The sequence below is a fragment of the Tachypleus tridentatus genome, chromosome 3 (genome assembly GCF_004210375.1).
Source record: "Tachypleus tridentatus isolate NWPU-2018 chromosome 3, ASM421037v1, whole genome shotgun sequence".
Classification (NCBI taxonomy): domain Eukaryota; kingdom Metazoa; phylum Arthropoda; class Merostomata; order Xiphosura; family Limulidae; genus Tachypleus; species Tachypleus tridentatus.
In genome coordinates this window covers 72428327-72455755 of record NC_134827.1, presented here as the reverse complement: position 1 = coordinate 72455755, position 27429 = coordinate 72428327, and the positions used below count along the sequence as shown (strand labels likewise).

Genomic DNA, 27429 nt, shown 5'->3' with positions numbered 1-27429 from the left:
GTTTTTGTTGGATTTGTGTTTATTAGTTTAAACTTGTTTGTATATGACTAGATGCTCTTTTCTTGAATGTATTCATTTCTATTCCTTATAAATCTTGCACTGCCTTTATCTACTTTTAGAATTTTGTTACTGCGAAATTGAGTCCTATGCTGAGTCGATGTATTCCTTCACTGCTTAATTTTCAGTCGGATCTGTTAATTACGAGGTTTGTTGGTGGTTCATCGGTTTGGTGTCTTTCTTGTTGTTGGTACCTTAATTTATCAAGTTTTTTTGTTGTGGTGGATCTTCTCGTTTTTACTATTAAGTTGATTGATGTTACGTTGTATGCGTCCATGAAGGTCTGGTGTAATGCAGCAAGCCAGTTGATAGTTTAGATTAAGTTTTTGTTTCTGAAGAGTATAAAGACCTGATGATTATTCACAACAGGACAGTATAAACCCTGATCTTTATACACAACATAACAATATAAATCCTGATGATGATATATGACAGGTCAATTTCACACTCTGATCATGATACATAACAAAAGAGTGTAAAATCCTTATTGTGATATATATCAGAAGAGTATGAAACCCTGATGATTATACACAACAGGAAAATATAAAACCCTGTTGATGATACATAACAGAATAGTAAAAAACCTCGATCATGATACCTGACAAAACAGTATAAGACTCAGATTATGATACATGAAAGATTAGTATAAAACCTTGATTTTGATACCCAACAGAACAGTATAAAATCCTTAGAAGAGTGTAGATAAAGCTGAGAGTACTGTAATAATCCAGGTGAGAAACCGCTTAAATTGAAGGCAAAAAATAGCTCTATTGTTAACTTTCTTATGTACTATATTGTCGAGTGTGCACTTTGTTATATTTGGCTAGGATAATTAAGTGACTAATAACATGTTTAGAGCTCTTCAAGTTCGTGTTAAGTATTATTCATACACTTCACCTTGTGGTTGTTGTTCTATCATCACTTAGATAAGCTGTTTGACAGAGCAACCTTTGATTAAACAAAAGATGTACAGCCCTTAATTTCCATGTTTTCTTATGGTATTAAGAAACATACAGTGTTTGTAATACGTTGTAGTGTTACCACTAAATCAGAACTTTTAGAACAGTTTGTTGCAACTTTAATTAGCTGTTTGAGTTGACAGGCTTATCAGCATCTGTAGAGAAAATAAAAAGATATCAATGAAGATCAAGATTTGTGTGAATACACTTCTTTTATATGTGGATGAAAGTTTTAATATGGTATTCCACAAGAAATTAAATTTATATACTTGAACTACTACATTAATCTAAATACAATTCAAATAACATCAAACCATTTTGGCATATTTATGTTTTTACTTGTCTAAATATGCCAACTTCCTAGCTGTTTAAACATAGTTGCTTAAATGCCAGCTTGAGACTTGAATTTTCAGCATGTAATGTTTACCTTTGTGATATGATTAACATTTTGACATTTTTATTATATGAATATAATGACTTGAAGCAGAACTGCATGAAAGATGATAAATATTACTTAAATATTATTCATGATATAAGAAAAAATAATAGGTTCAACAAGTTTTAATTCAAAATGATAAAAACCCTAAAATTAAAGCACTTTTGAAAGATGGACATTATCTCAGTTTACCCCTAAAGAAGAAAGGTCCACCTTTACAAAAGCAGTTCAAAGGGTAACATTGTTCTTTCATACAGAAGTTTATAAAATCCTCAAAATACTGTGAAAATACATGTGTATGAGCATAAATATTTATGTTTTGGACATTTATTATGAAACAAATTTACAGTATATTTTGGTATTTGTGTAAAACCAAGCCCGAATTGATGGTTTTATATGATTTGATCAGTGAATATGTAAAAACCCATAAACATTTAATAATTTATTGATTTCTTTTACACTTTAATTGATGCTTGATTGATATATTAAATATTTATGTAAATCCAGTAAGAATAATGAATTTTGCTTTTTTATGCTTAGCATCTGAAGATATGCACAACGAATATTTTAAGATTGGTGAGCAAAATGGAATTACCAATATAACGAAGGAAATTAATTGAGAAGAGCCAAAACTGAAATTGGCAAATGACCCAGTGTTGGTTATTACTGTAGAGGTAAGATTACTCATATACTTTCTACATTGATTAAGATTACTTATTTACTTTCTATATTGATGAAGAATACTCCTATATTTTTTACATTGATAAGGATTACAATATACTTTGTACATTGATAAAGACTACTCATAAACTTCCTACACTGATAAAGATTGCACATATATATTTTCTACCTTGCTAGAGGTGACTGATACACTTTCTACATTGATAAATATTACTCATATAATTTCTATATTGATAAATATTACTCATATAATTTCTATATTGATAAAGATTACTCTTAAATGTTCTACCTTGATAAAAATTACTTATTTACTTTCTCTATTGATAAAGAATATCCATATAATTTCTTCATTGATGAAAATTACTCCCATATTTTCTACACTGATAAAGATTACTTATATACTTTCTACATTGATAGAGATTACACATATATATATTTTACTTTGATAGATAATACTGATACATATTCTATATTCATAAATATTATTCATATACTTTACACATTCACAAAGATTACTCTTATACTTTCTACATTGATAATGATTACTTATATAACTTCTACTTTCAAATAAAATATTCATGTAATTGCAACATTGATAAAGATTACTTACTATTTTCTACATTCATAAAGAATACTCATATACTTTCTATACTGCTAGAAATTATATATATATTTTATACTTTGATGAAAATTACTCATTTACTTTCTACATTAATGAAGATTACTGATATATTTTCTGCATTCAAACAGATTTCTTACATACTTTCTACATTTACAAAGATTACTCATATACTTGGTACATTGATAAAGATTACTCATATACTTTCTACATTTTTAAACATAGCTCATACTTTCTACATTGAAAAAGATTTCTCATACATTTTTTTTCATAAATATTGCTCATATACTTTGAACAATCATAAAGATTACTCATATAGTGTCCATATTAATAAAGATTACTCATATACTTTCTACATTAATAAAGATTACATATATACTTTCTACTTTGATAAACATTACTTATGTACTTTCTACGTTGATAAACATTGCTCAATACTTTCCACATCAATAAAAATTACTCATTTACTTTCCACATTGATAAAGATTTTTCATATTCTCTCTACATTCATTACGATTACTCACATAGTTTCTACATTATTAAATATTACTCATATACATTCTACAGTGATAAAGATTGTTCATATATTTTCTTCCTTGATGAAGATTACTCATATACTTTTATTTCACTAGAATTACTCTTATAGTTTCTACATTGATAAAGATTACTCATACACTTTCTACATTGATAATGATTACTCATATACTTTCTACATTAATGAAGACTACAGATATATTTTCTACATTGATTTAGAATACTCATGATTTGTGCATTGATAGGGAATACTCATATATTTTCTACATTGATAAAGAATACTCGTATACTTTTTATGTTGATATAAACTACACATATATTTTGTACATTGATGAACAACACTCATCTACTTTCTACATTAATAAAAGTTTCCTATTTACTATCTACATTGAAAAAATTTACTTATATTCTTTCTATATTAATAGATCACTTATATACTTTGTATATTGGTAAAAATAACTCATATACTTTCTTTTTTCGTAAAGATTACTCATATACTTTCTTTTTTCGTAAAGATTACTCATATACTTTCTACATCAATGAAGATTACTTATGCACCTTTTACATTAATATAGAATACTCATGTAATTGCTACATTAATAGAGAATATTAATATACTTTCTACACTAATAAAGATTACTCATATATTTTCTACGTTGATAAAGAATGCTTATATACTTTATACATTGATAGAAATTACACATATATTTTGTACATTGATCAGAATTACTCATTTCCTTTCTCCATCAATCAAGATTACTGATATATTTTTTACATTCATAAAGATTACTTTTAAACTTGCTACCTTGATGAATATTACACATTTACTTTCTGTATTGTTGAAGATCACTCAAATAATGTCCATATTGATAAAGATTACTCCTATACTTTTGAAATAAATAAAAATAATTTATATAGTTTATACATTCATAAAAATTACTCATTTGCTTTACATATTGACAAAGAATACTCAAATAGTTTTACATTGATAAAAATTACATGTACTTTGTATATTTATAAAGACTACTCATATGCTCTCCACATTGTTAAAGATTACTCATATACTTTCTACATTTATTAAGATTACTCACATACTTTTTACATTTATAAAGATTACTCATTTACTTTCTACATTTATAAATATTACTGATATACTTTTTACATTGAAATTTACATTGAAAATTACTTCTTTACTATCAACACTGATAAAGATTACTTATACATTCTAATTTGATAAACATTACACATTTATTTTCTACCTTGATAAATGGTGCTTTTGTACTTCTTACATTGGTAAAGGTTACTTATATACTTTTACACTGATAAAGATTACTCATATACTTCCTACACTGATAAAGATTATTCATTTACTATCTATATTAATAAAGATTACATATGTTCTTTCTACATTCTTAAAGAATACTCATATTCTTTCTATATTGATAAAGAATATTTAGTAACTTTATACATTGATAAAGATTACTTATTTACCTTCCATATTGATTACAATTACTCACATACTTTTTACATTGATAACGATTACTCAAATACTTTCTTCATTAATGAAGATTACTCATATACTTTCTACACTTATACAGAATACTCATATAATTTTTACATTGATAGGGAATACTCATATACTTTCTACATTGATAACATTTACTTGTATACTTTCTACAATTATAAAAATTGTTTATATACTTTCTACATTGATAACGTTTACTTGTATACTTTCTACAATTATAAAAATTGTTTATATACTTTCTACATTGATAAAAAATTACTTGTATACTTTCTACATTCATAACGATTACACATATACTTTCTACATTAATGAAGATTACTAACAAAACCTTCCACATTCATAGAGAATATTCATGTATTTGCTACTCTGATAAAGAATACTCATGTATTTTCTACATTCATAAAGAATATTCATATACTTTCTATATTCAAAGAAATTTCACATATATTTTGTACTTTGATGAAAATTACTCATTTACTTTCTACATCAATGAAGATTACTGATATATTTTCTGCATTCAAACAGATTTCTTACATACTTTCTACATTTACAAAGATCACTTATATACTTTCTACATTTATAAAGATTACTCATGTACTATCTGCATTGATTAAGATTACTCATTTACTATAGACATTCATTAAGATTACTCATTTACTATATACATTGATAAAGATTACTTACATACTTTCTACATTAATGTAGATTACTTATATGCATTTTACATTCCTATAGAATACTAATGTAGTTGCAACATTGATAGACAATACTCATATACCTTCTACATTGATAAAAATTACTCATATATTTTCTTCATTGACAAAGATTACTTACATACTTTCTACCTTGATAAAGATTACTTATATTCTTTCAACATTGATAAAGATTACTTATATACTTTTTGCACTAATAAAGGTTACTTGTTTACTTTTTACATTGAAAAAGATTACTTACATTTTCCCAGTTGAAGGGAGACTACTCATTTTTTATTCAAAAGTTAGAATCTCATTTTTATATCGTAGATTATTAAAATTATTCAGGATCTTGCTTAAACGTTAAAACTTACTCTTGTGATTTTTGTTTTCTAAGTTTACTTGCATCAATATTAAATACATCAATTAATTTTGAGTTAGGAGAACATGACTTGGCTTTTGGTTGTCATTAAGAAAAAAAGTGACCCATAATTCAGTTAACAGTTGAACTATGGGTCAATTTTTTTCTTAATTACAACCAAAAGCCAAGTCATTAAGAAAAAAAGTAACCCATAGTTCAGTTAACAGTTGAAGGTATATATTATAAGATAGTAAGTTTTGTGGTTGTGACACATTTACTGTTGTTCAATAACCTTAAAACAATTCTCGTGTATAGGACAAACATTTGGAAGAACCATTTTAAAATATATATACAAGATTATTTTGTAATAGTTCAAGAGAACTTGTCTCAAGATGTATATTCTTATAGTTTCTGGATTGGTACCCTTTAGAAAATTTTGTCAGTGAATAAAGGTAAAATTAATCTTTACTAATAACAAGCAACTTATGGCAAAGTGGACAGAAAATTTTCACCAAAATCTTTTAATGCATACAGATTAATATATTTTAAACTCATAAAACGACAACAAATTTTGAATATTGTTAATGATATAGACATTTATATTGAATGCAATGCTCTAAATATTTGCAACTTATACTTACCAATGCCTTTCAAGAATGCATTTTAATGAGTTATTAAAAGTTGGATAATGTGATAAGTGTTTGTGGTTACATAAGATCTGTTAACAGTTACATATTGTGGTCAGAGCTGCATATTTTTATTAGGGTATGCTTCTAATCTGAGAAAAATAGAAGTATTTAGGGTGCACACTACTGGTATTTTTCTCAGTTTTTAACTACTTGTATACTGTTTTCTTCAAGTTACTTTAGAGTTCCTCATTTTTTCATCAGGTTTATCATTTTTTATATTTTGTTTTAATGATTAATTCTAGCTGAATTATTATGTACCTCTTAGTAACTTAATATTGTTTATGAGAAGATATATAAGAAACTTTTTTTTCTGGCTTTATTCTATAGGCATCAGAATGGAATGGAGTACAACGTGTTCCAAACAGAACAACAAAAATTGAATGCAATGTAATTATTGAAGACATCAATGACAACCCTGCAGAATTCAATCACAAACAATACAAAGCTACTGTCAGAAAAAATGCACAAGCAAACATTCCGGTAGAATTTACTGAGGAACCTTATGTAATAGATTTAGATATGGTAAGCTATGAAAAGCTTTATTATTTTATCTTGTGAGCCTAAGTGGCCTTTTAATATAGTGAACTATGAATAGTTTTGCTATTTATCTGATTAATTGACCTTTGAATGTGTTTCAAATTTTCTGATGAGCTTTACCATTTATAATCTTCTAAGTTTTAGTTACTTTACAATTAAAAATACTGCATGATATGAAGTATTGACTTTGTGAAGACATACTGTTGTTACAATTCACCTTAGTGGTATTTTGAGTTTTACTGTTACTTTTATTTACAAAACTTGATTTATTTGTATATACTCTTGTATGTATTTATGATATTAATGTTCACAGATATCCAACAAATAACTGAAGTATCCACAAGAAATGTTTATTCACATGCAAGTTCTTAGTTTCCAGTCAACTTCTTGATTGTATATGTGATCAAACCACTTTCTGATGAGGAAGAAGCTTTCTACACGTATTCATACAAGAAAAACAAATAATTATAATACAATGTATTTTCTAAATCATAAAGCTTTTATGTTTCGTATACCAAAGTTCCAAACTGCCCACATCATTGGCTGTTACAGAAAACATATACATATGACTTGAGTTATAAGAGTGAATGATGTATTTAGTTTACTCATTTTCCACATATAACAAGATTTATAATGGTGAATGATTTGTCTCATTTCCTTATCTTAAAGGTATAATGATTTATAAGGATGAATGGTTTGTTTAGTTTCTTCATCTACCAGACATAACATGGTTGATTAGGGTGTATAGTTTCTTTAGTTTCCTTATCTTTCAAATATAACATGAGTTGTCACACTTACTGATTTGTTTATCATTCTTGTCTTTCATGATTGTTCTGAGAGTGACCTCATTTGTTTTTGACAAGCTAGAATTATTGTAATTATATATAAATATTTTTGAAAAATGCAGTGAAAATATCTGGGAGAAGAGCATTAAAGGCTTAATTTATTTTGCTTATCAAATGTTGGGTAATGTTACTGGAATACAAATCTTGAGTTTATGTATAATAATTATGTTTTTCATTAAAGGGGAAGTTAGAAGTGTTCTTATCTTGAAATTAATAAACAGTCCTGTTTAAACAGTAAAATGCTGTGTAATAACATCCAAGGACTGTTAAAGCTACACATAGGAATGGGGCTTGTAAATGAAATGTTTAAATGATTTGGTACAAAGCTTTTAAGTGAAATGTTCAAATGATCTGGTATTTAGATTTTAAGTGAAATGTTTAAATGATTTGGAATAGAGATTTTAAAAGAAATGTTTAAATGATTTGGTATAGAGATTTTAAGTGAAATATTTAAATGATTTGGTACAGAACTTTTGAGTAAAATGTTTAAATGATTTGGTACATAGGTTTTTAGTGAAATGTTCAAATGATCTGGTATAAAGATTTTAAGTGAAATATTTAAATGATTTGGTATAGAGATTTTAAGTGAAATGTTTAAATGATTTGGTGTAGAGACTTCAAGTGAAATGTTTAATTGATTTGGTATATAGATTTTATGTGAAACAATTAAATATCAACCTGTTGTTACTTTCAAAGATAATCTACTGTTGAACCCTTTATCTTAATAGAGTGAGAATGCAAAATTTAAGCTAAAGGTGGTAAATCATAGTGATATTTTTGAAGTTACTCCTGCTATCGGAATAAACAAACTTCCCTTCTTTATTCGTGTTAAAAATTTATCTATGTTGAAATATGACTGTTCAACAGAATGCAAAGAGAAGGTTTTCAGTTTACAGGTGAGTTAGAACATAAAAATTCAATGTAATTATTTTAATATAGGTGTGATTATGGTAAAATGTTAATTATTAAATCAACTTTGATGTATTGTTTTCAAATCTGGAGTTTTACACAATTTTATAAATTAATGTAAAAACAGTAGTTGTTTAACTTTTGAACATTTTTTTAGCTTAACAACACTAATGTGTATATTTCATGTATTTAACCCAGCTTGAAGCCAGAGAAACAAAACAAAATGGCAGTGGTAAATATGGTACTGATTATGCTACTGTAAATATAACTATGATAGATGAAAATGATCATTTTCCTGAGTTTGAAAACATAACAGAAGCCAAGGTCAGTGAAAATGTTTCAGCTGGAGCTTTTGTAGCAATGATCAGGGTATGAAGTGTTTTCTTCGTGTTTACATTATTTCATTTGATGATATGACCAATAAAATTAGATGGTAATTAAGAAAAGATAATTTTGAGATGTTTTTTAATGATTCATGCAAAGTTTGTATAGCACAATGGCAAATTCATGCTAGAATTTAATGTGTTTTATCACTTCTAGAACAATGTGTTGAATTTCAGGCTAATCAGATAGTTTTCTGTTATTGCTAGAATGGTTTGCTAAATTTTGGGTCAGTCAAATGGCTTATATCACTGCTAAAGTAGTGTGTTGTATTTTAGGTCAATCATATGGTTTTTATCACTACTAGAGTAGTGTGTTAAATTTCAGGCCAATTAGATAAGATTTTATTACTGCTAGGATAGTGTGTTAAATTTCATGTCAATACGATGGTTTTTATTACTGCTTGAATAAAGTGTTAAATTTCAGGTCAGTCACATGAATTTTATCACTCCCAGAATAGTGTATTAAATTTCAGGTTTAATAACAATCTGTAGATGTGTTGTTAATATCTACTAATCTCATAGTGGGCTAGAGATACATTTGTGGGTCTACAACACTAAAATATGGGGTTCTAGTCTCCACAGTGCTGATAACTCATTGTATAACTTTACGTGATAAAAACAATAACAATGTCCACCTGTTTTTTGGTATATTTTAATTCCTACTAATCTTTGGGTATTTTTTTAATAACCATTAACCATAAGCAGCTATTAAGGAGACTTATATGGAAAAGGCTTAAATAAAAATTTATCTCCCCATACTCACTGAGATATTTAGTGGTTGTATTTGACATCGCTAGCTCTATGTTAAAAACTTTAAGATAGATTCTATTTTATCTCACAATCATCAAGATTCATTGTGTGTGAAACCTTTGTGTCAGTGCTAAAAGGAGTTTACTTGACTAACAGGAAAGTAGCTGTAAAGAACTTAAGTCCTCTCCATTTAAAAACAGTTAATTTTATGTTTTTATTTTATTATGATAGAGAAGGAAAGAAAAGTGGTAAACATGGCTGCATTTGATGGTAACAGTTTATATTAGTGTAAAGAAGAAGATGTAATAGCAGTAATAGATTTTAAACATTAGATTTCTTTGTAACAGAATTTAATTTTGATTTGTTCTTTTTTTAATATATTTTATGAACTAATTACAATAATTTGTTGTAACATTTTTCTTTTAGGCTACAGATAAAGATATGGATTTTTTTGGTACAAAAGGCATTCGATATTCTCTTGTGGAAGGAAGTTTCTCAAACAGGTAACAGACTTTATCTCCTCTACATCCTTATTAAAATCAGGTGATAATTTTTCACATGTACATTCTTGAGAACAGGCAACAGAATGTTTCTTGTGTAGTCCTCCTAGAAAACAGGTAACAGAATGTTTCTTGTGTACGTCCTCCTAGAAAACAGGTAACAGAATGTTTCTTGTGTACGTCCTCCTAGAAAACAGGTAACAGAATGTTTCTTGTGTACGTCCTCCTAGAAAACAGGTAACAGAATGTTTTTGTGTGCATTTTTCTATGAAACAGATAACAGGATATTTCTTGTGTAAATCCTCCTAAAGAACAGACAACAGGATGTTTCTTATGTACATCTTCCTAGAAAACTGGTATTAAAATTCAGTGTTGTAGTGCTAAATAAAGAAGTACCAGAATGCCTTTTCAAATAAAGTGGGACTCATTTTAAACAGAGCAAGAACAGCATTCTGGCTTTTAAAAACTACAATTTTGCTGTGCCTACACATTCTTATTCCATTACATCTCATTAGAAAGTTTCTCATGAACATTCTTCTTAGAAATGTAGTTTATAACATAAACATGTTTAAACGATCAAAGTAATTTAAATTACAAAACATTTATAATCTTTTAAGTTTTAAACTCCAATATAGTACTTCTGTCCACTCTCTCATGTAAATCATCATGTGCCATTTCTCCGATAATACAAGAACAGTACAGACGTGTGATGTATGTGACTACCTTTATTTGCTCTACTGAACTGTCGCTTTTCGTTTGTCAGAACTTGCACTTGGACATCTCTCATTTTCATTTTGAATAATGAATGAGATTGGATTAGCTCTTGAAGTGGTTTAATTTCACGTACTCAGGCTCAATTACTATTGTTCTACTCACATTTATTTCTTACTTCAAACACTTTTATCAACTGATACAACATGAATTCTGTAGCTAATGTTACCATTTCAGGTGTAACACTTTCGATACGTGCTTACTTCAGGTGCTGGTAATCCATTCAGAGACTTATATATGCTTATTTGCAGGGAGATTGAACATTCTATGGGTCACTTTCTATCTCCAAATATTGCCTCACTTCCTCCTGAACCTGTAGAACGTGGGCAGCTGACAAGGAGTTTGATTCCTTATTTGCATCTCCTGAATCTTCCATGCCTTTCCACACCTTCTTCTTGAAGATTCTATTCAGCCTTCCACAGTTTCTCCAACTTTATTTCTCAAATATCTGATGTTTTATCCCTTACTTTTAAATGTTATGACCTGCAACTTTCATTATTGCATGAACCTACTTCCAAAACCTATTTGATTTTTTCTCCTGTTCCCTAATATTTCTGTTCATGTTGACTAATTTACCTTTCAGTTGAGCAATGGTGTTAGTTTGCCTTGTCCCCCATGGGCTTTGAATCAGTCTGCCCTTGCATATCATGAGTCATACTGTCCATATTTTGACCACAAACTGATGAGTTTGTTCCTACACATTTGTGGATGGGTGGGGCCCGAATCTTCAATTATTCTCACCCATGTCAATTTTTCTCCCTCTATCTCATCATCACGACACTTTTGCTGTATCTTTCCACAATTTATCTTTTATCTATGGTTTTTCAGAGACATCCTGAGGGATGTTTATAGAAACATCCTCTCCCACTTTACCTCCAAGTTAGCTAGCTTGTTACCTTTGGCTTGGCTTTACAAACATTGTTTGTCTGTTGTTGGAGGTCGTGATGCTGTTTTATAGAAAACACGTTTATCTGCTCCTTATCTCCAGAATTTGAGTATGGCTCCATTTTAAAGAGATTTTGTCTTAAATATGGTCCACGCATTCTTACAGTTTCAGATAGTATCCATCCAACAACAATCTACCCATTCCAGTCTGATATCCCGAGTGTGGTGCTAATTCCAGTTTTCCATCCTTCTCCTTTCCAACCCTCACGTTTTTACCTGCAGTTCATTTCTCTTGATGATGCACAATATTTGCCATCAGATCCAATTATTACCTGGTGGGAGGCTTGATTGCAACATTTATTCATCAGTAGCATCCTTTCATCATCAGTGTTTGGATTCTTTAGGTTTCATCAGAGGAACTTGACATTCTTTTTTTTTCTCTGCTTCCTTTGTGCCAGGTACTTGTTTCTTTCCCTTTTCCTCAGGATCCTATAGTTTGCCAGTGTCTATCTGAGGCAGTAAAGGACCTCCTCACCCACCAAGCTATTGAATGTGTTGTACATCATATACCAGGATTAACTTCCATCTGTATGTTGTTCCTAAAATGACTGAGGCCAGTCATCAATCTGTCCTACCTCAGACAATTTATTCATCTACCACATTTTACCATGGAGTACTACCTCACTGTTTGGTAGGTCTCTGAATGATCAATATGGATGTCTCCAATGCTTGTATGTAAATTCCCATCTTAGGAAGATCTCGTTCTTATGTCGGGTTCATCTGTTGAAGGGTGGAGTACCAATTCTGCACCCTATCCATCAGGTTGACTTCTGCTCCTTATGTTTTATGTCATGTGATTGGAGCTTTTGCATTTCATTTTCATACCATTGAGGTTGCATTTCCATTTTTGCATGGATTACTGGCTACTTATGGCCCATTTTGAAAATGAATCATCTAGCCACATTGATAAGCTCCTCGAAGGTACATGAGTAAGTTGGTTGATCAAACTGAAAAGTCCTTCTTTTTGCATACTATCCAATACTTTGTGCATTTGGGTGTCTCTTTCAACACTCTCCTCAACCTCCTCCTTTCTGACTCCATTCATTGGAATTGTTAATTTGTCTTTCCCTATTTTTTCCTTCACTCTCTACACATCAGATTTGTCACTTATGGGGATGTGGTCTTCTGTGACACCCATTAATCTCCCTTAGCTATTCACACACATGCTCCTTTGAGTGGGCTCACATGATTAATGGAACTCTGCTGGAGATTTCTTGGATACTTCCATAACAATTCCTCTTTCCCTTGTAGATGATTTCCTTTGGTGGTTAGACAAGACTCACACATTGGTGAATTTCACGTTTCCTCCTCCTGGTCCAGATCTATATATAGTTATGGATGCACACCTTCATGACTGGGATACATGAGTCAATCACCAAGAGGCTTCTGATCATTGGCCTATTAACAAAATGTCTTTTGCTACATGTATCAGTACCCCAGATCTCGTAGTCTTTTTTGGGCTTAGGATTATTTTTCCATTGTCAGGTATTGTCTGGTAATGATACATTCAAACAATTCAACAGTGATGGCTTATTTCAATTACCAAGGCAGCACCCTCTCAAGATCCTTCTGTTTTTGTATCTTGAATCTCCTATACTGGGCCCACTAGAAACACATTTGTTTATTTATGTGCCACATTCCAGATGCTTTTAATCTTGTGGAGGATTTTCTTTCTTACACTCATAAGATTGGTCCTTTCATCTTCTAATTTTCTGATGGCTGTGCAGTCTGTGAGATTTTCCTCACATTGATGCATTCATCACCACCTTAAATAACCACTTACCCCTCTTTTGATTTCCAGTACCTCATCTTCAGGTTTTGGCCATAGATACCTTTAACTAGGATTGGTCTCATAAATTCCTATCTAATTTATTCTTGTGGTACTTTCCTTTGTACATACCACTATGTGTCACACCATTCTGATTGTTCCCTACTAGCTGATCAACTATGGTTTTGTGTACTCCAAATACAATTTTTCCATCTTGTATCATTTCCATTACTACCTGACCTCCTTTATCAACTCCAGTTACCAGTTTTGTATTCCACACTTTACATCCTCCATTCATGTCTGGGTTTTGTCCAGTCCTTGGAGAGGAGATCTGATTTCTCCCACTGTGTAACTTTTTATTTGGCTCAACCCATCCATCTTTCCTCCATGGAAGTGTATCAGTGAAAGTGGATGGTCTTTTACACATGAGCCCAGGCTCAGAGATTTTCTGCTGCTAATCCTACTGTTGCTGGTATCTCTGAGTTTCTCAAAGGGCTTTTTGCCTGAGTAGATTTATTACATACCTTTCATCTTTCCCTTTACTGCAGAGCTTTTCTCTTTCCTATTCTAACTGTATCACTCTGTTACTTCTGGATTTGTTAATATCCTCATCAATCAGCTTCTCCAGATTGGAACTTTAATGTGGTCCTCCATTTCCTTAATTTACCTTGGTTTGAACCTATTTCATTCTCTTTTTGGCTGATGGAAATTGATGACCTATCTGATTTGCCATTGATGTCACTCACACACTTTACCACCATACCTATCTTCTCCTTTTTCCAGGTTGTGCCTTTGTTCATACAGCATCAGGGAACTGTAAGGGTAACTCTTCTTTTCATTAATTACCTTCCATTTATTTATCATCTCTAACCATATCCCTATCTGGATAGACTTCTATGTATTGTGCATGTCCTAGTAGTTTTTTCATCCAGAGATCTCTCCCCTTTTGTTCTTTTACCAATTAGGTAATTGTTAGATCCAGTTGGCTTATTCCTCCTTGTTCCCTTCCCACCATACTTTGTTTTTGTTACTACTAATCAAATCTGACACCACATTTTTTTCTTTGTTTCTTGTTTTCGTCAGCCTTTGGAGGAAATCCTACAAACAGGTATGTGGACTAAACCTAACACATTCATCTCCCATTATTATTTTCCTAAGGTTTTTGCTTTCTACCTGTGGCTGTAATTCAGACTATGGTGCAACTCTAGCACTGGGTAAGCCTTTAATAATACTTTTTTTCCTTTCAGAGGCTCATTATTCACACCTTCATTACACAGATCCCACTGTGTAGCAAGTGGTACCTGACTAGTATTCTTTAACTCTAAATCTGCACTGAACACCATGTTGACTAGCACTTTCCTTTCCATAGCATAATATACACACTTTTGATACGAGTTTTTTAAAAAGATCAGTATAGTTGCATAATCTTGCAATATTTGCTTCATAAATTTACCTGTTCTGGATTGTACAAACTCATCGACTTCATGGTTAAATCAGAAGGAGATAGCCACCAATATCTGCAATGCCCAGACTAACTAAATTGGTATAGTCTGCTGTTCAAAATAGTGTTTTGTGATCACCTATTGCACTGTCATGGGTTTCAACATTCCTCTGGGCTCTCCAACACATTTTCAACCCTTCCTTTTTTTCTATGGGAGCATGAAAGCCCTTACCACTTATTATTTCCAAGCCACTGTGATGGTCGATCATGGAGGCACCCTGCTGGATAGGTTACACATTAGATAGCTATAACCATTCAGCTCAGAGTCAGGTGGTGGTGTTTTACTAGCGTAGATGATATAATATTCTCCAATTTATGATTAACCATACAATGGACTGAGACATCAAAATGTAGGCACCCCTTCAGTTGGGAATTCTCATCCTACTCTCACACAAATATACTCCACAGACTGGCTTCAAATCAATCTATGCAAATCCTCACACAGGTTTAGAGTTGTCTATATTCTTTTCTTCATTTCCTCCTCTTGCATTGTGGGCCACAGAAGAGATATGTAAGACATTTTTGGTTTTATAATTGTTTCTCCCTTTTTCTTTGTTATGTTGCAAATATTGTTGCCCTTTAGATGGTCCCAAACTGTTTCATAGTCGTGGGAGTTAATTGCATGCGATAAACTTCCTTTTTTTATCAGGTGTTACATTTCTGGATCTAAAGCTCAGCTAATTTTCAGAAATCAGAGTGGATCTCAGCTTTTGAATTTTGGGTTTTAAGTGAAGATGATAATCGTCATTCACCCTTTATGGAAATTTTGGTACCAAAAGAGGAGGTTTTGATGTAGTTGACTTACAATGTATGATCTGCTCTGCCCTTGGCACTCCATCCATGGGATGCATCCTTGTTTGTCAACTTTTCTTATTTTGGGGTTGAGTTACTACACACTTCCTCCTAACTTACTTCTGATGCTTCCATCATCTGCCAATATTCAAAGTGAAAGTTTGGTACAAGTTCATAGAGGAAGACACATGTGTCAAATGAGTGGGAAAGTGACACATGGTGATTTGCATGAGAGACACAATGGAATTATTTGTTTCCCATAGAAGGGGAATAGAAGGCTTGTGGTATGCATATAAAAAAGTTAATCTGTAGAGGACAGAAATGAACAAGAATAGCCAATCTTTTTGGGAAAAAGAGAGTACCTATTATAAATGAATTTTCAGGATAGTAAAATTATAACTTTTTTATGTTCCCTAAATAATTCAAGGTTCGTTATTAATTTTTGTTAAATTATAAATTGTGCTTATATCTTGTTTTCATTTTTAACTGTCATAGGTATCTTTTAAACAGGGCTATATTAATGGTGAAGTAGCTGCACCAAGGTGCCAATCACTTGAGGTTCTGGTGCAAAAAAGAATTTTGGAATTTTTAACTATTGTGTGCACTAATATTTATTAGTGTGGTTGACTACCCTGCAGTCCAAGACCTCACCCGACCTAAATCTGGTGTGTTCTTTAACTAAATTCATGTAAAACTCAACAAATTCTTGTGGTCATGTTCAAGGGTTACTGAAATTTGGAAATTTTACACATATGGGAGTGTAATACTCCCATTGTCATGTGGCAGCTTTAAAGCTATTTCTTTAAAAAAGTAAAATTATGACACTATGTATAGAAACCAACAAAGATAAATGAGCTGTATGACAGAAGTTTTATTTATTGCTGAAACAGCATTTGAAATGTATTTTAGTCTTACTATCAATCAGAAAAACTACTTTAATATCATATTGTTGTGTGTTGTAGCTGCACAAAATAAGTCATACTCTTCAAAAATTATTTCTTTTACTTTTAGGGTCAAAATATTTTTATTATTTTAAATCTGTGTTTTGTTTTGTGAATTATTGGACTTTGAAGTCAAAATATGCACTAGAAGGCAAAAGAAATTATAAATATTGAGTATAGCACTGCTAAAACAATTTTTAAAATTTTTGTCAAAGAATATAATATGTATACATAAACTAAAATATTTAAAACTGAGAGACTAAAAGTAAAGTCATAAGTGTTCATACAAATAAAAACAACATTGTAATTTCTATTAGACTTTTGCATAAAATATTAAGTCATTATTTTCTCTTTCCTTTTTTAGTTCTTTTCTAAGATCACATGCAGATTGAGAACTTATCTGAATAATTGAAAGGGATGGAAAGTTTTGAGAAATATATAATTCCAAATTTTCTTTTATTTATTTTAAGGTTTGTTTGTGATGTCTTATTGGACACAGTCTGCAAAAACACTGTATCAATAGTAATAGAATAATTACCCTATTCTTAATATGGTATACTGGTGGTAGAATAAACATTGTGTCTTTAATACAGTATAATAGTAATAGAATAAATACTGTATTCTTAATATGGTGTAATTATGACTGCATAAAGGATATTTTAATCTGACATTATTATGATAACAGAAACGCTGTATTTTAATATGGCATAATAGATATACCACAAAGTTTGAGTTTTAATATGGTATAGAAGTAATAGTGCAAAACTTATATTTTGATATGGCATACTAGTTATATCAGAAAGACTCTATTTTAATATGGTATATTTGTGATAGTACAAAGACTATATTTAGGTATGGCAATGCAGCTGAAAGGCCTAGGATATTAGGGTTAACCCATAATCCTAGAATAATTGAAAGTTAAAATTAGTGAATGTAATAACAAAACTTTAAATGAGATTAGATCTGAACAGTTATGTAAGCCCAGCAACCTTAAAACAAACAGCACAGACATGAGTAGGCATTCTTTGAACACCATGCTTGTTTTTCATAATTTAATGATTGTTTGTTTTTCAATTTCGCACAAAGCTACATGAAGGTTATCTGTGCTACCAGCTCTAATTTTGCAATGAAAGACTAGAGGGAAGGGAGCTAGCTAGTCATCATCCTCAGCACCAACTCTTAAGCTACTCTTTTACCAATAAACAAGGAGCTTGACCATCATATTATAATACCCACATGAATGAAAAGGTGAACATGCCTGGTGAAATAGGGATTCAAACATGTGAGTCAAGCTCCCTAACTACTTGCTGGGCACATTCATGGTTTATCATTTGTCTAATTATGAGAAATAGGTCTTTTCAAGAGGATTAACTTTTTCTCTTCCACTTAAGAAAGTTACTGGAAAATATTATTCTATAATTTTAAAACAAATGTTTAAATGTTAATTTGGTAAAAACAGGTGTATAACTTTTAAACAGATGAATAAAAAAAAATTGATGATTGTGTTTTTGAATGATACAAGATTTTAAACAATAATGTAAACATGGCTGTTAGAAACTGTAAGGATACTGTGATTATTGAACTTGAAAAAGATATTGGAATTGTGATTTTAATTATTTAAAAACGATTACATAAAGGAAGTGGTATTGATAACTTTAAATGAATGGAAGCTAAATTTATAGCTTAGTTTTTGAAAGTTGAAAAATAGACATGACACCATGATAATGAAATAAGATTTTTGAAACATCTGACCAATTGGCTCAAAAGTTTGCGGTTCTGTATACAATTTCCAAGATTCAACAACAGAATTGTCAATTTAAACCAATGGTTTCTAGACATTTATAATCAGTAGTTAGCAAGATGTTTAATCATGTTTTTTTTTTAAAGTTTGCACATAATGTATATTGTGTTAAAGAATGTTCTAAATATAAAAACAAACTCTCTTTAATGGTGATGTTTTTTGTATATTTTCAGCTTTGCCATAGATAAAAACAGTGGAAATCTCACTGTAAAAACTAATGATCATGGATTGAACAGAGAAAAGATTTCAAGTTTTTACATTACAATCGCTGCTCAAGACAATAACGGAACTGGGAATCGTAACATGTTACTGTTGAAGATTATACTACTGGATGCAAATGACCAAGTTCCAACTTTTGTACTTCAGTCTTATAAAGCATACATGTTTGAAAACAGTAAGAAATTTACAGAGAATCTGGTACTGTTGGTAAGACATCTTCCACAAATATACCATATAATATCTGAAACTTTGTTACAAATTCATACTGTTCAGTATGATATATATATGAACTTGGTTTTAGAAACTGAAGTCACTCTAATATATATGTTTATGTCTAGCAAGTACTTCTGCACACACTACATATTCATGTTACAAGTTGTTTTGATGATTTCACGTTTAAAACCAGCAAATCTATGAGATACAAGCTCATATTTCAATGTGTTATCAGTGTTTGCTCTTATGATTGAACTAAATGACAAGTGTTTCTGATATGAAGTATGTTTCAATGTGTTGTGAATTTCTCCTGTCACAGTACTACTATATAACAAATCTAACTGATATAAACATGATAGAACAATATAATTGTGTTCTATTGTGTGTTTTTTACAGGCTACTGATTTGGATGAAGAAAATACTAACAACAGCAGAGTAAAATATCAGCTTATTGATTCAAACAATTTTATTCTGTGTGAAACAAATTCTGATGAACCGAAAATCTTCCTGAACCGAAATGTGGAGATAGCATGTCAGTATGTACACGTTTGTTTGAGTTGGAGGTTATGGCTTATGACCTTGGTATCCCACAACAAAGCTTCACTGTAAATGTCTACATGGAGCTAAGAGTATGTGAATTGAAACTTATAATGTTTTATGTACTTAGTCATAAAAAGTAATGGTTTAATTCAAGCTAAGGTTGAAAATAAGTTCACTTCTCACACAATAATTCACCTCCTCACACTGTTTGCTATCTTCATTATGTATTTTCCAAAGAAACTTGCTTGCCACTTGACTTGAGATCAACACCCATCTTACTTTACTTGTTTTGATGTAATTTGCTTTAATGTATGATTGTCATAATTCAACAATGGTTTTTCTCCACTAGGAAAGTGAGACACAACACTCAGTCACCTGTGCTTGCACTCCTTAGCACTGTATTTATCAAGCACGTTTAAATTTGTCATCTGTGTTCAATTCACTGAGATTTGAACCATTTGCTTTTGTTTTGAATCTTTAATTTTCATTATCTGTTCTGAAATAATGGTGATGAGCGAGTGGCATTGTTCACACATAATCATTATTTCTACTTTGGCTTTACGAGGCTCATTAACTGGTTATTACAGCCAGTGTTTAATTGTATTGTAACTTTCTACTTACTTACTGGGCCTGTTATTTTCTGTCGTGCTGACAAAATTTCTTTTTCCATAGTTGGGAATGAATTCTTGGACTATGACTTTAATCTGATTTGCTGTGAATAGTATCTCATCATTTGTGAAATGACACAATTTTTTAAGGATTTCTCTCTATGTTCTTTTTTTTTTTCTCGCTCAATGATCCAAGATTCTAGTGGTTTGCCATATCTTTTGTCTTTTCTTGTTATTAGAATTTATACTATTTCTTTTTTTCGATGCCCAAATGCCTCATCTCCCTCATTTTCACAACTTACTTTCATGTGATTTTTAAACTTAAATACTTTCCTTGATTTCCTATTATTGATATCTATCTGCCCTAGTATTGAGTTTCTTACCTTCTGTTTTCACTTTCCAGTTCTCCATTTTCATATTTTCTTTTTCTACTGGTTGAAGAAACTAAGCTAATTGTAGACAAATTTGAATAAAAAAATCTAAGAAACTACAGCAGGTGTATAGCAACACTTTTTATGAGAAAATGTAACTAAAATCATAAAGTTTGACTTACAAATGTCAGCATTAAAATTATGATTTGATATTATATTTAAACAGGTTTCGTTGAGTATGTTCTACAAACATATAGTTTTATATATTTATCTGTTGTATAATAAAAGATAATACAAATTAACAACATTTTCAAGGGTGGTGTTATTTTGTCCACCCTCTGTATACATATATTTACTAAATTGTCCAATTCAAGTCTGACCTATTCCGTAGACTACTATGGATAAGTAAGAACCAGGGAAGTGTTCTACCACTTCTCTGGCTCACATGTGGTGGCTTTTAAAAGTAGGGATTTGCAGACAACCATTGCACTTTATCCAGTTGAAGATCAAGTGGGGATCCAAACACTTTTACTGAGTCTCCCTAGTGGGAATTCTCCCCATTCATTAAGTGGATCACAGGAGATTCTTGCTACTTACTATTTCCCAGCTGCTGAAGTGGTGGATGATGTAGAAACCTTGAGTAGAGTGGTGGTGACACTGTCAGTGTAATGCAGGTCATACCTTTCTTATGCATAACCTATACCAGTTGTGTTCTCCTACTTCATCCAAAGCCTGTTCATTAGAGTTAAGGTGAGCTCACTTTACAGCAAAATAATATCTATTTGTTGTACCCTTCTCCTCCAACCATTGTTTGTTCATTATAGAGTTGAAAATAGCACACACACTATGAATCAATAACCTGCCCTCTTTTCACTGCTAGAGCCTGATTGTACAGTTGAGATATACACAGAATTTAATACCATATAAGTAGTGTGTCTTTCTTTCACAACTGAATTATGTCCTGTAACATCTGACAGTGGAGATGAGACGAGCACACCAGGATCATCCTGAACACACCTAAACTACACTACGACGATAGTCATCTGACCACTTGTGTGAAAAGTACTTGAATGGTCACGTTCTCATTTCACCCATCATAAGGCTTGGTTACCTTTCTTTCCTTACATTTTCAGGTGAAGAGTATACCCTGGTCGAAACAAGATCCAGACACCTACAGCTGTGCTCCTATGGATCTCCTCACCTTATGTGTATTGTTTGGGTAGTGAAGCGAACTAATCTAGGTAAAATTTGTACTGGCACTTTCACTAATTCAACATGATATTCAAGTTAAAATGTGTGAGAGATGAGTTTTGTCACAGATGTTAAAATTTTCCTTTCCTGAAAATGTATTTAACATAGATACTTACCTCCTGATATATTTTCACTCATCTTTCTCACTTTTGTGCATTTTTTTTTCTTTTTAAAGAATGAAATTATCATAATTCTATTTCTTTAGGTGAAGTTATTGTGCATGAAAGTGTGTTTCATTCCTATTGGTTGAGTGTTTTTGCCATAAGATGATATAATCATGTGCCAGTGTAATTTATGTTAAATCATGAAATTAGATGGGAGCTACTTCAAGGCTTGCAGTATGCAAACTTTTTATGACAAAGATGCTTGAGGAAAACAGCAGACTGTGTGAAAAGGTGAATATCTATCAGAAATAGATTTTAAAGTAAGAAAAATCTTTAATTTTGAAACATTTAGTAGAAAACACGTTTTATTCACATTTTCATTCTTAATTGTATTGATGCTTGGTTTGGATTAGGATCTGGTCCCTGATAAATAAGGTTTCTTCTGTATTAACTCTCACAATGAATTGAACTAATGATTTGAAACCTATTGCTGTGAACAAGAAGATCACGGTTCCATACATATAACAGCTTAGAAACCATTCTTTTAGAATGCTCTTTAATCTGTATTTTATAGCATTTGAATAATTGAAACAATTTAAAATCTCTTACAGAGAAAACACAAAATTTTCATTTTCATATCAATAAATAAAGTCATTATTTATTCCAAATGTTCCTTGTATATCAATTGAAAGAAAGTTTCTCCAACAGGATGAGAATGATAATGGTCCAAAGTTTAAGAAGGAACGTGTGATAAAATTGTGACTATAAACGAGACAGCAAGTAAAGGTTAGTGTTTTTTTATATTCTAATTCAAAATAAATAATAAAGTTGAATAGTAACACATATTTATAAGATAATTTTTTTTCACACTGAAAATATGATTGTTCAAATTACTTAGGAGAAGCAAATCAGATCATTTACTATGGCTACCATGAACTTTCATTAAGAATATTAGATGATGTCACAGATTTAGTATGATGGAGAAAGGATGAGCTTTTGTGTAGTTTTTATCATAAAATGCTTCATAATTTTACAGTTTTACTTTGAAGAAGGTATAAATTGTAGACGTGGTCTTATCAGGAAGTAACACACCAAGCCATAGTTTTAGTTTGATGGTGAAGAAATGAGTTGGTAGATAGTTTTATTAGGTAGTATTATGCCCTTACGCAGTTTTAGTTTGATGATGAAGAGATTAGTTTTGTGTATTTTTATGAGGAATTGTTACATTATTCCACATTTAGGATTCTCATAATACTTATATAAATTATTTATATACATAATTATAATGGTATTACAAAGACTGTATTCATGCAACATTTAGAGATTGTTGACTGAAAATAAAGGTTATTTTCCTCTAACTTTATTGCCAAAACTTGTTGGTTTTTTTTTGGGTTTTTTTCAACAACGTTTACTGAAGCCTATGTTCACTTTACTAAACGTTTCAACAGAAACTCCAGTACTGATTAGGCTTAACACATAAAAACACCTACTTTAGGATTTTGGAATGGATTCAGAATAGGACTACCAGGATGACACCTGGGATGGAAAGGTTTTCATATGAGGATAGATTAAGATTTCTGAACTCATTTTCTCTTAAAAAGAAGAGTTATAGGGGAGGTGATTGAAGTGTTTATGATTTTTAAATGAATTCATATTGTTGATATATTCTCGTTTTATATATTTAATATTCAAAATTATGACACTAGGGGACACAAGGTTAAGTTTTGGCAGTGAAGGAGTATCACTGAGTTTTTTATTTGTTATTATGCAATTGAATTCAAACAATGGTTGATCTTGTTGTTTCTGTAGTGTATTAGAAACCACAACTATAGAGTATTTTTCAAATGGTGGTTAGATGTGTGTAGTAGCTGTAATAGTACTGTTTTTCCCTTCTAAATACTATTCTGCTTTTTTGTTCTTTACATATTACCCTTTTATTTTCAAAGGAAAAGCAATTAATATGTATATGTGTCCATAATTTTTTTTCCTGATTGCATCTGATATTTATCTTCTTTGGTAATTGTTCCATGTTTTCATTGTTAAGAAGGGTTGTAGTAATCTTGTTGTTTTTGTTTTTTTCATTTCCTTGGCATTGTCAACATTAAATATGTTGTTCATTTTAGGAACTAGACGATCTATGATGCCTATCATTACACTGTTAGTTTAGTTTCGTTGGTGTGGTACTTGAAGTATTTGTATATGTTAGTTTCCTGTAAACTCAAGTGTTGTAGAAGTATGTGTAAGAATTATACCTAGGAATGAGAGTTTATTTTGTTCTGCTTCCAAAGTGAGTGGTATTTAATGGTGTTGACTGTTTCCATACTTAGCCATATGATATCTTGATATTGTTATGTGCCTTTGAACAATTATTGACTGGTCATGAAGACAGAAAATATGTTCTCCACAATCACTATTCAGTAATTATGTTATTCTACTCTTCCCTTTCTGCTTTTTGTTTTAATATATTTAACCTATATACTTGAGCATGTGTGCAAATCTTAATGTTTAACATTTCAATAATCAATAATAAATTGTTTATAAATATGCCTAAAGTAATTGGCCAGATGGTTAGGGTGCTCGATTCACCATCTTTGGGTCCTGGGTTTACATCCTTTTAACTCTGAATATACTTGTCCTTTCAGTCATGAGAACATTATAATGTGAAGGTCAATCCAATTATTTTTTGGTAAAAGAGTAGTCCAAAAGTTGACAGTGGGTATGTTGATTAGCTGATTTCGCTCTAGTCTATAACTGCTAAATTATGGACAAGTAGCATATATAGCCCTTGTATAGCTTTCAGTAAAGTTCAACCAAAACTAAACCTAAGTTTATTAGTTTTTCTTCACAGTACTACATAAAATTGCTGGTCTTCAAAGTTCTCTGTTTTTCTAGCATTCATGGCAATGCCTTTAACAGCTATGCAACATTGATATGATTTGTTGCCCAGCTTTTAAGGCAACATTATGAGTTGTATCTTGAGATGTTGACTGTTCTGGTGGCCAGTGGTGATCTTATGTGTAGTGTGAGTGCCTATATTACAAATGTGTTATCAACATACTCAAATGAAAATCTGAAACATTTATGTAGTATTATATAAAAATTACTACTTTACAGTAAGGGTTAGTTGATCATATATGCTGCTATCCATAAAAATGTGATAATAAGATAATTTGCAAATGTTTGAGAAAACTGGAACATTAGCAATCTATATTCTTTTTGTCACAACAAAGTTGGGTAGATAAAAAAATAATGTTAAGACCAATTCACATAACAATAAAGAATTGATTGATTTTTTTCAATAAAATTTGCAACAGGCTACATGAAGTGACAGATCTAACTTCATAAATAAATTATATTTTATAGTTTTTATTGACTGTCTAACATGAAAATTATTAAATAAGTGTTACATTTTATAATAGACTGATGAGAGCACAAAAAAATAGTGATAAATATGTATGATTTAGGTACCAAGATTTTCAAAGTTGAGGCACATGATGCAGACATTTCTCCTGCTTACAAGAAGGTTTTCTACATTATCACAGAAGGTGCAGAAAATAATTTTATTATTGACCGAGACCAAGGAAATATCACTGTGGCTGGAAATGCCATCTTAGATCCTGATCATGATTGTAATGAAACATACTGTGATAAAAAACTTATACACATCCTTAAAGTAGAAGCCTCAGACTCCCTGATGAATAAGGAAGATGGTGAAATATGTGAGATTCGAGTAAATGTAAAAGATATAAACAATAAACCCCCAAAATTCAGACTTGAAGAGAGAAGTTTTGAAGTGACAGAAAATGTTGAAAATGCACCTATTACCAATCTTACAGCTTATGATTTTGATTCAAATAATAAGTTAAGGTATCGAATTAATTTTACCTCCTCTACAGCTTATATGCCAAACTTTAGACCAGTTGATGTAGGGAAATACAACTATGAAAAGTTGTTTAATTTGAATAAAGAAACTGGAGAATTACAGGTTCAGGGAATGCTAGACAGAGAGAGCGTAAAGAGAATTGAAATGTTTTTAACAGTAGAAGACGAAAATGCTGAAGTAGGAAGACCACAAACAGCTCAAGGTATTGTTGAACATTGATCTTCTGAAAGAGTTAGTTTTAGTTGTTTAAAAATGTATATTAGCTGGACATATGTGAAATTACAAACTGAAACAGTATAAGTTGTGTGCAGGTTTTTCAGTTTGCTAAGTATAGTAATGTCAGTTGAAAATTTAAAAAAGTTATATTTGACATATTTTTAGAGTGCATATCATTTTAAAACACAGGCTTGCTAATTTAAAACTCACAAAATTTGTATTGGTTTTAATAACTGATTGTCAATAATTCCAATATGCAGATTTTGAAAATAACATTTCTTTTTATCACATAAGATTTTTTTACAAATCTGGAAAAAAATTTTTTTACTTAGATCAAATCATTATTTCTTTCACAACAATGACATTTTTTATTACTATGTTTGTTAACAAAAATGCAAACACACTGAAGAAAAATGAAGAACATTGATGTCAAAATAATTTGTATCTTCATTCACCCTGTTTTTTCTTTTCTGTGAAATCTATGTCTTAGTCTCAAATTTACATATTCTGTTTTTTTTTAAGTATTTATTGTGTCTGGAGCATCTCTTTTCAATGATCATCAGCATTCAACTATCATCTTCCTTTCCATTTCACTGTCTTTACGAAACCTTTTTCTTTGTTCTTTGCTGATGGCACTGAAATTTTCAGTGAAATAGTCAATGAGGAATTTAAGATTGTGTGAGCTCAGGGGCTAATAATTTTTGTGGATGCTACATCTCATGTAATTTCACAAAGAATAAAATTACCAATGGGCCCCCATTAAAACCTTGAGCTCCCTCTAGCTCATACCTAAATACACCACTAGAAATAGTTAATTGGTGAGTGTAAGAAATTAATTTTCAAGCTCATATTACAACCTAACTTTTTGAATTTATCAAGCATGTTGTTGACAATGTTTTCATAATTTTGGTCTTTGTTCTTTCCTAAAATAATTGTCAATAATATTAAAGGCAATCCATGCTTCCTTTTCAACTTTCCTTATTACCATTTCAAACTGTTTATCCATAGCCAGTTTACCAATCTGAGAC

The 27429-nt window shown here is 30.8% G+C and overlaps 2 protein-coding genes across 5 annotated transcripts in view; both read left to right on the top strand.

Moving 5' to 3' along the window:
- The window catches only part of LOC143247156 (uncharacterized), a 68021-nt gene extending 59241 nt beyond the window's left edge, over nt 1-8780 (top strand). Inside the window, exons 10-12 of the mRNA XM_076494793.1 lie at nt 1993-2126; nt 6881-7075; nt 7404-8780. The gene's annotated coding sequence lies outside the window, so the exon portion shown is untranslated. The remainder of the gene's footprint in view (nt 1-1992; nt 2127-6880; nt 7076-7403) is intronic.
- A 57-nt stretch (nt 8781-8837) lies between these two features.
- LOC143247155 (cadherin-86C-like) overlaps nt 8838-27429 on the top strand; it is a 28836-nt gene continuing 10244 nt past the window's right edge. Inside the window, exons 1-8 of one of the 4 annotated variants that reach the window (XM_076494792.1) lie at nt 8838-9168; nt 10404-10480; nt 19170-19422; nt 19825-20057; nt 22081-22188; nt 22513-22593; nt 23011-23088; nt 25767-25999. In XM_076494792.1, the coding sequence (XP_076350907.1) occupies nt 9028-9168; nt 10404-10480; nt 19170-19422; nt 19825-20037 (684 nt within the window). In that variant the 5' untranslated portion in view covers nt 8838-9027 and the 3' untranslated portion in view covers nt 20038-20057; nt 22081-22188; nt 22513-22593; nt 23011-23088; nt 25767-25999. The other 3 variants (XM_076494788.1, XM_076494790.1, XM_076494789.1) reach the window with 3 other exon arrangements.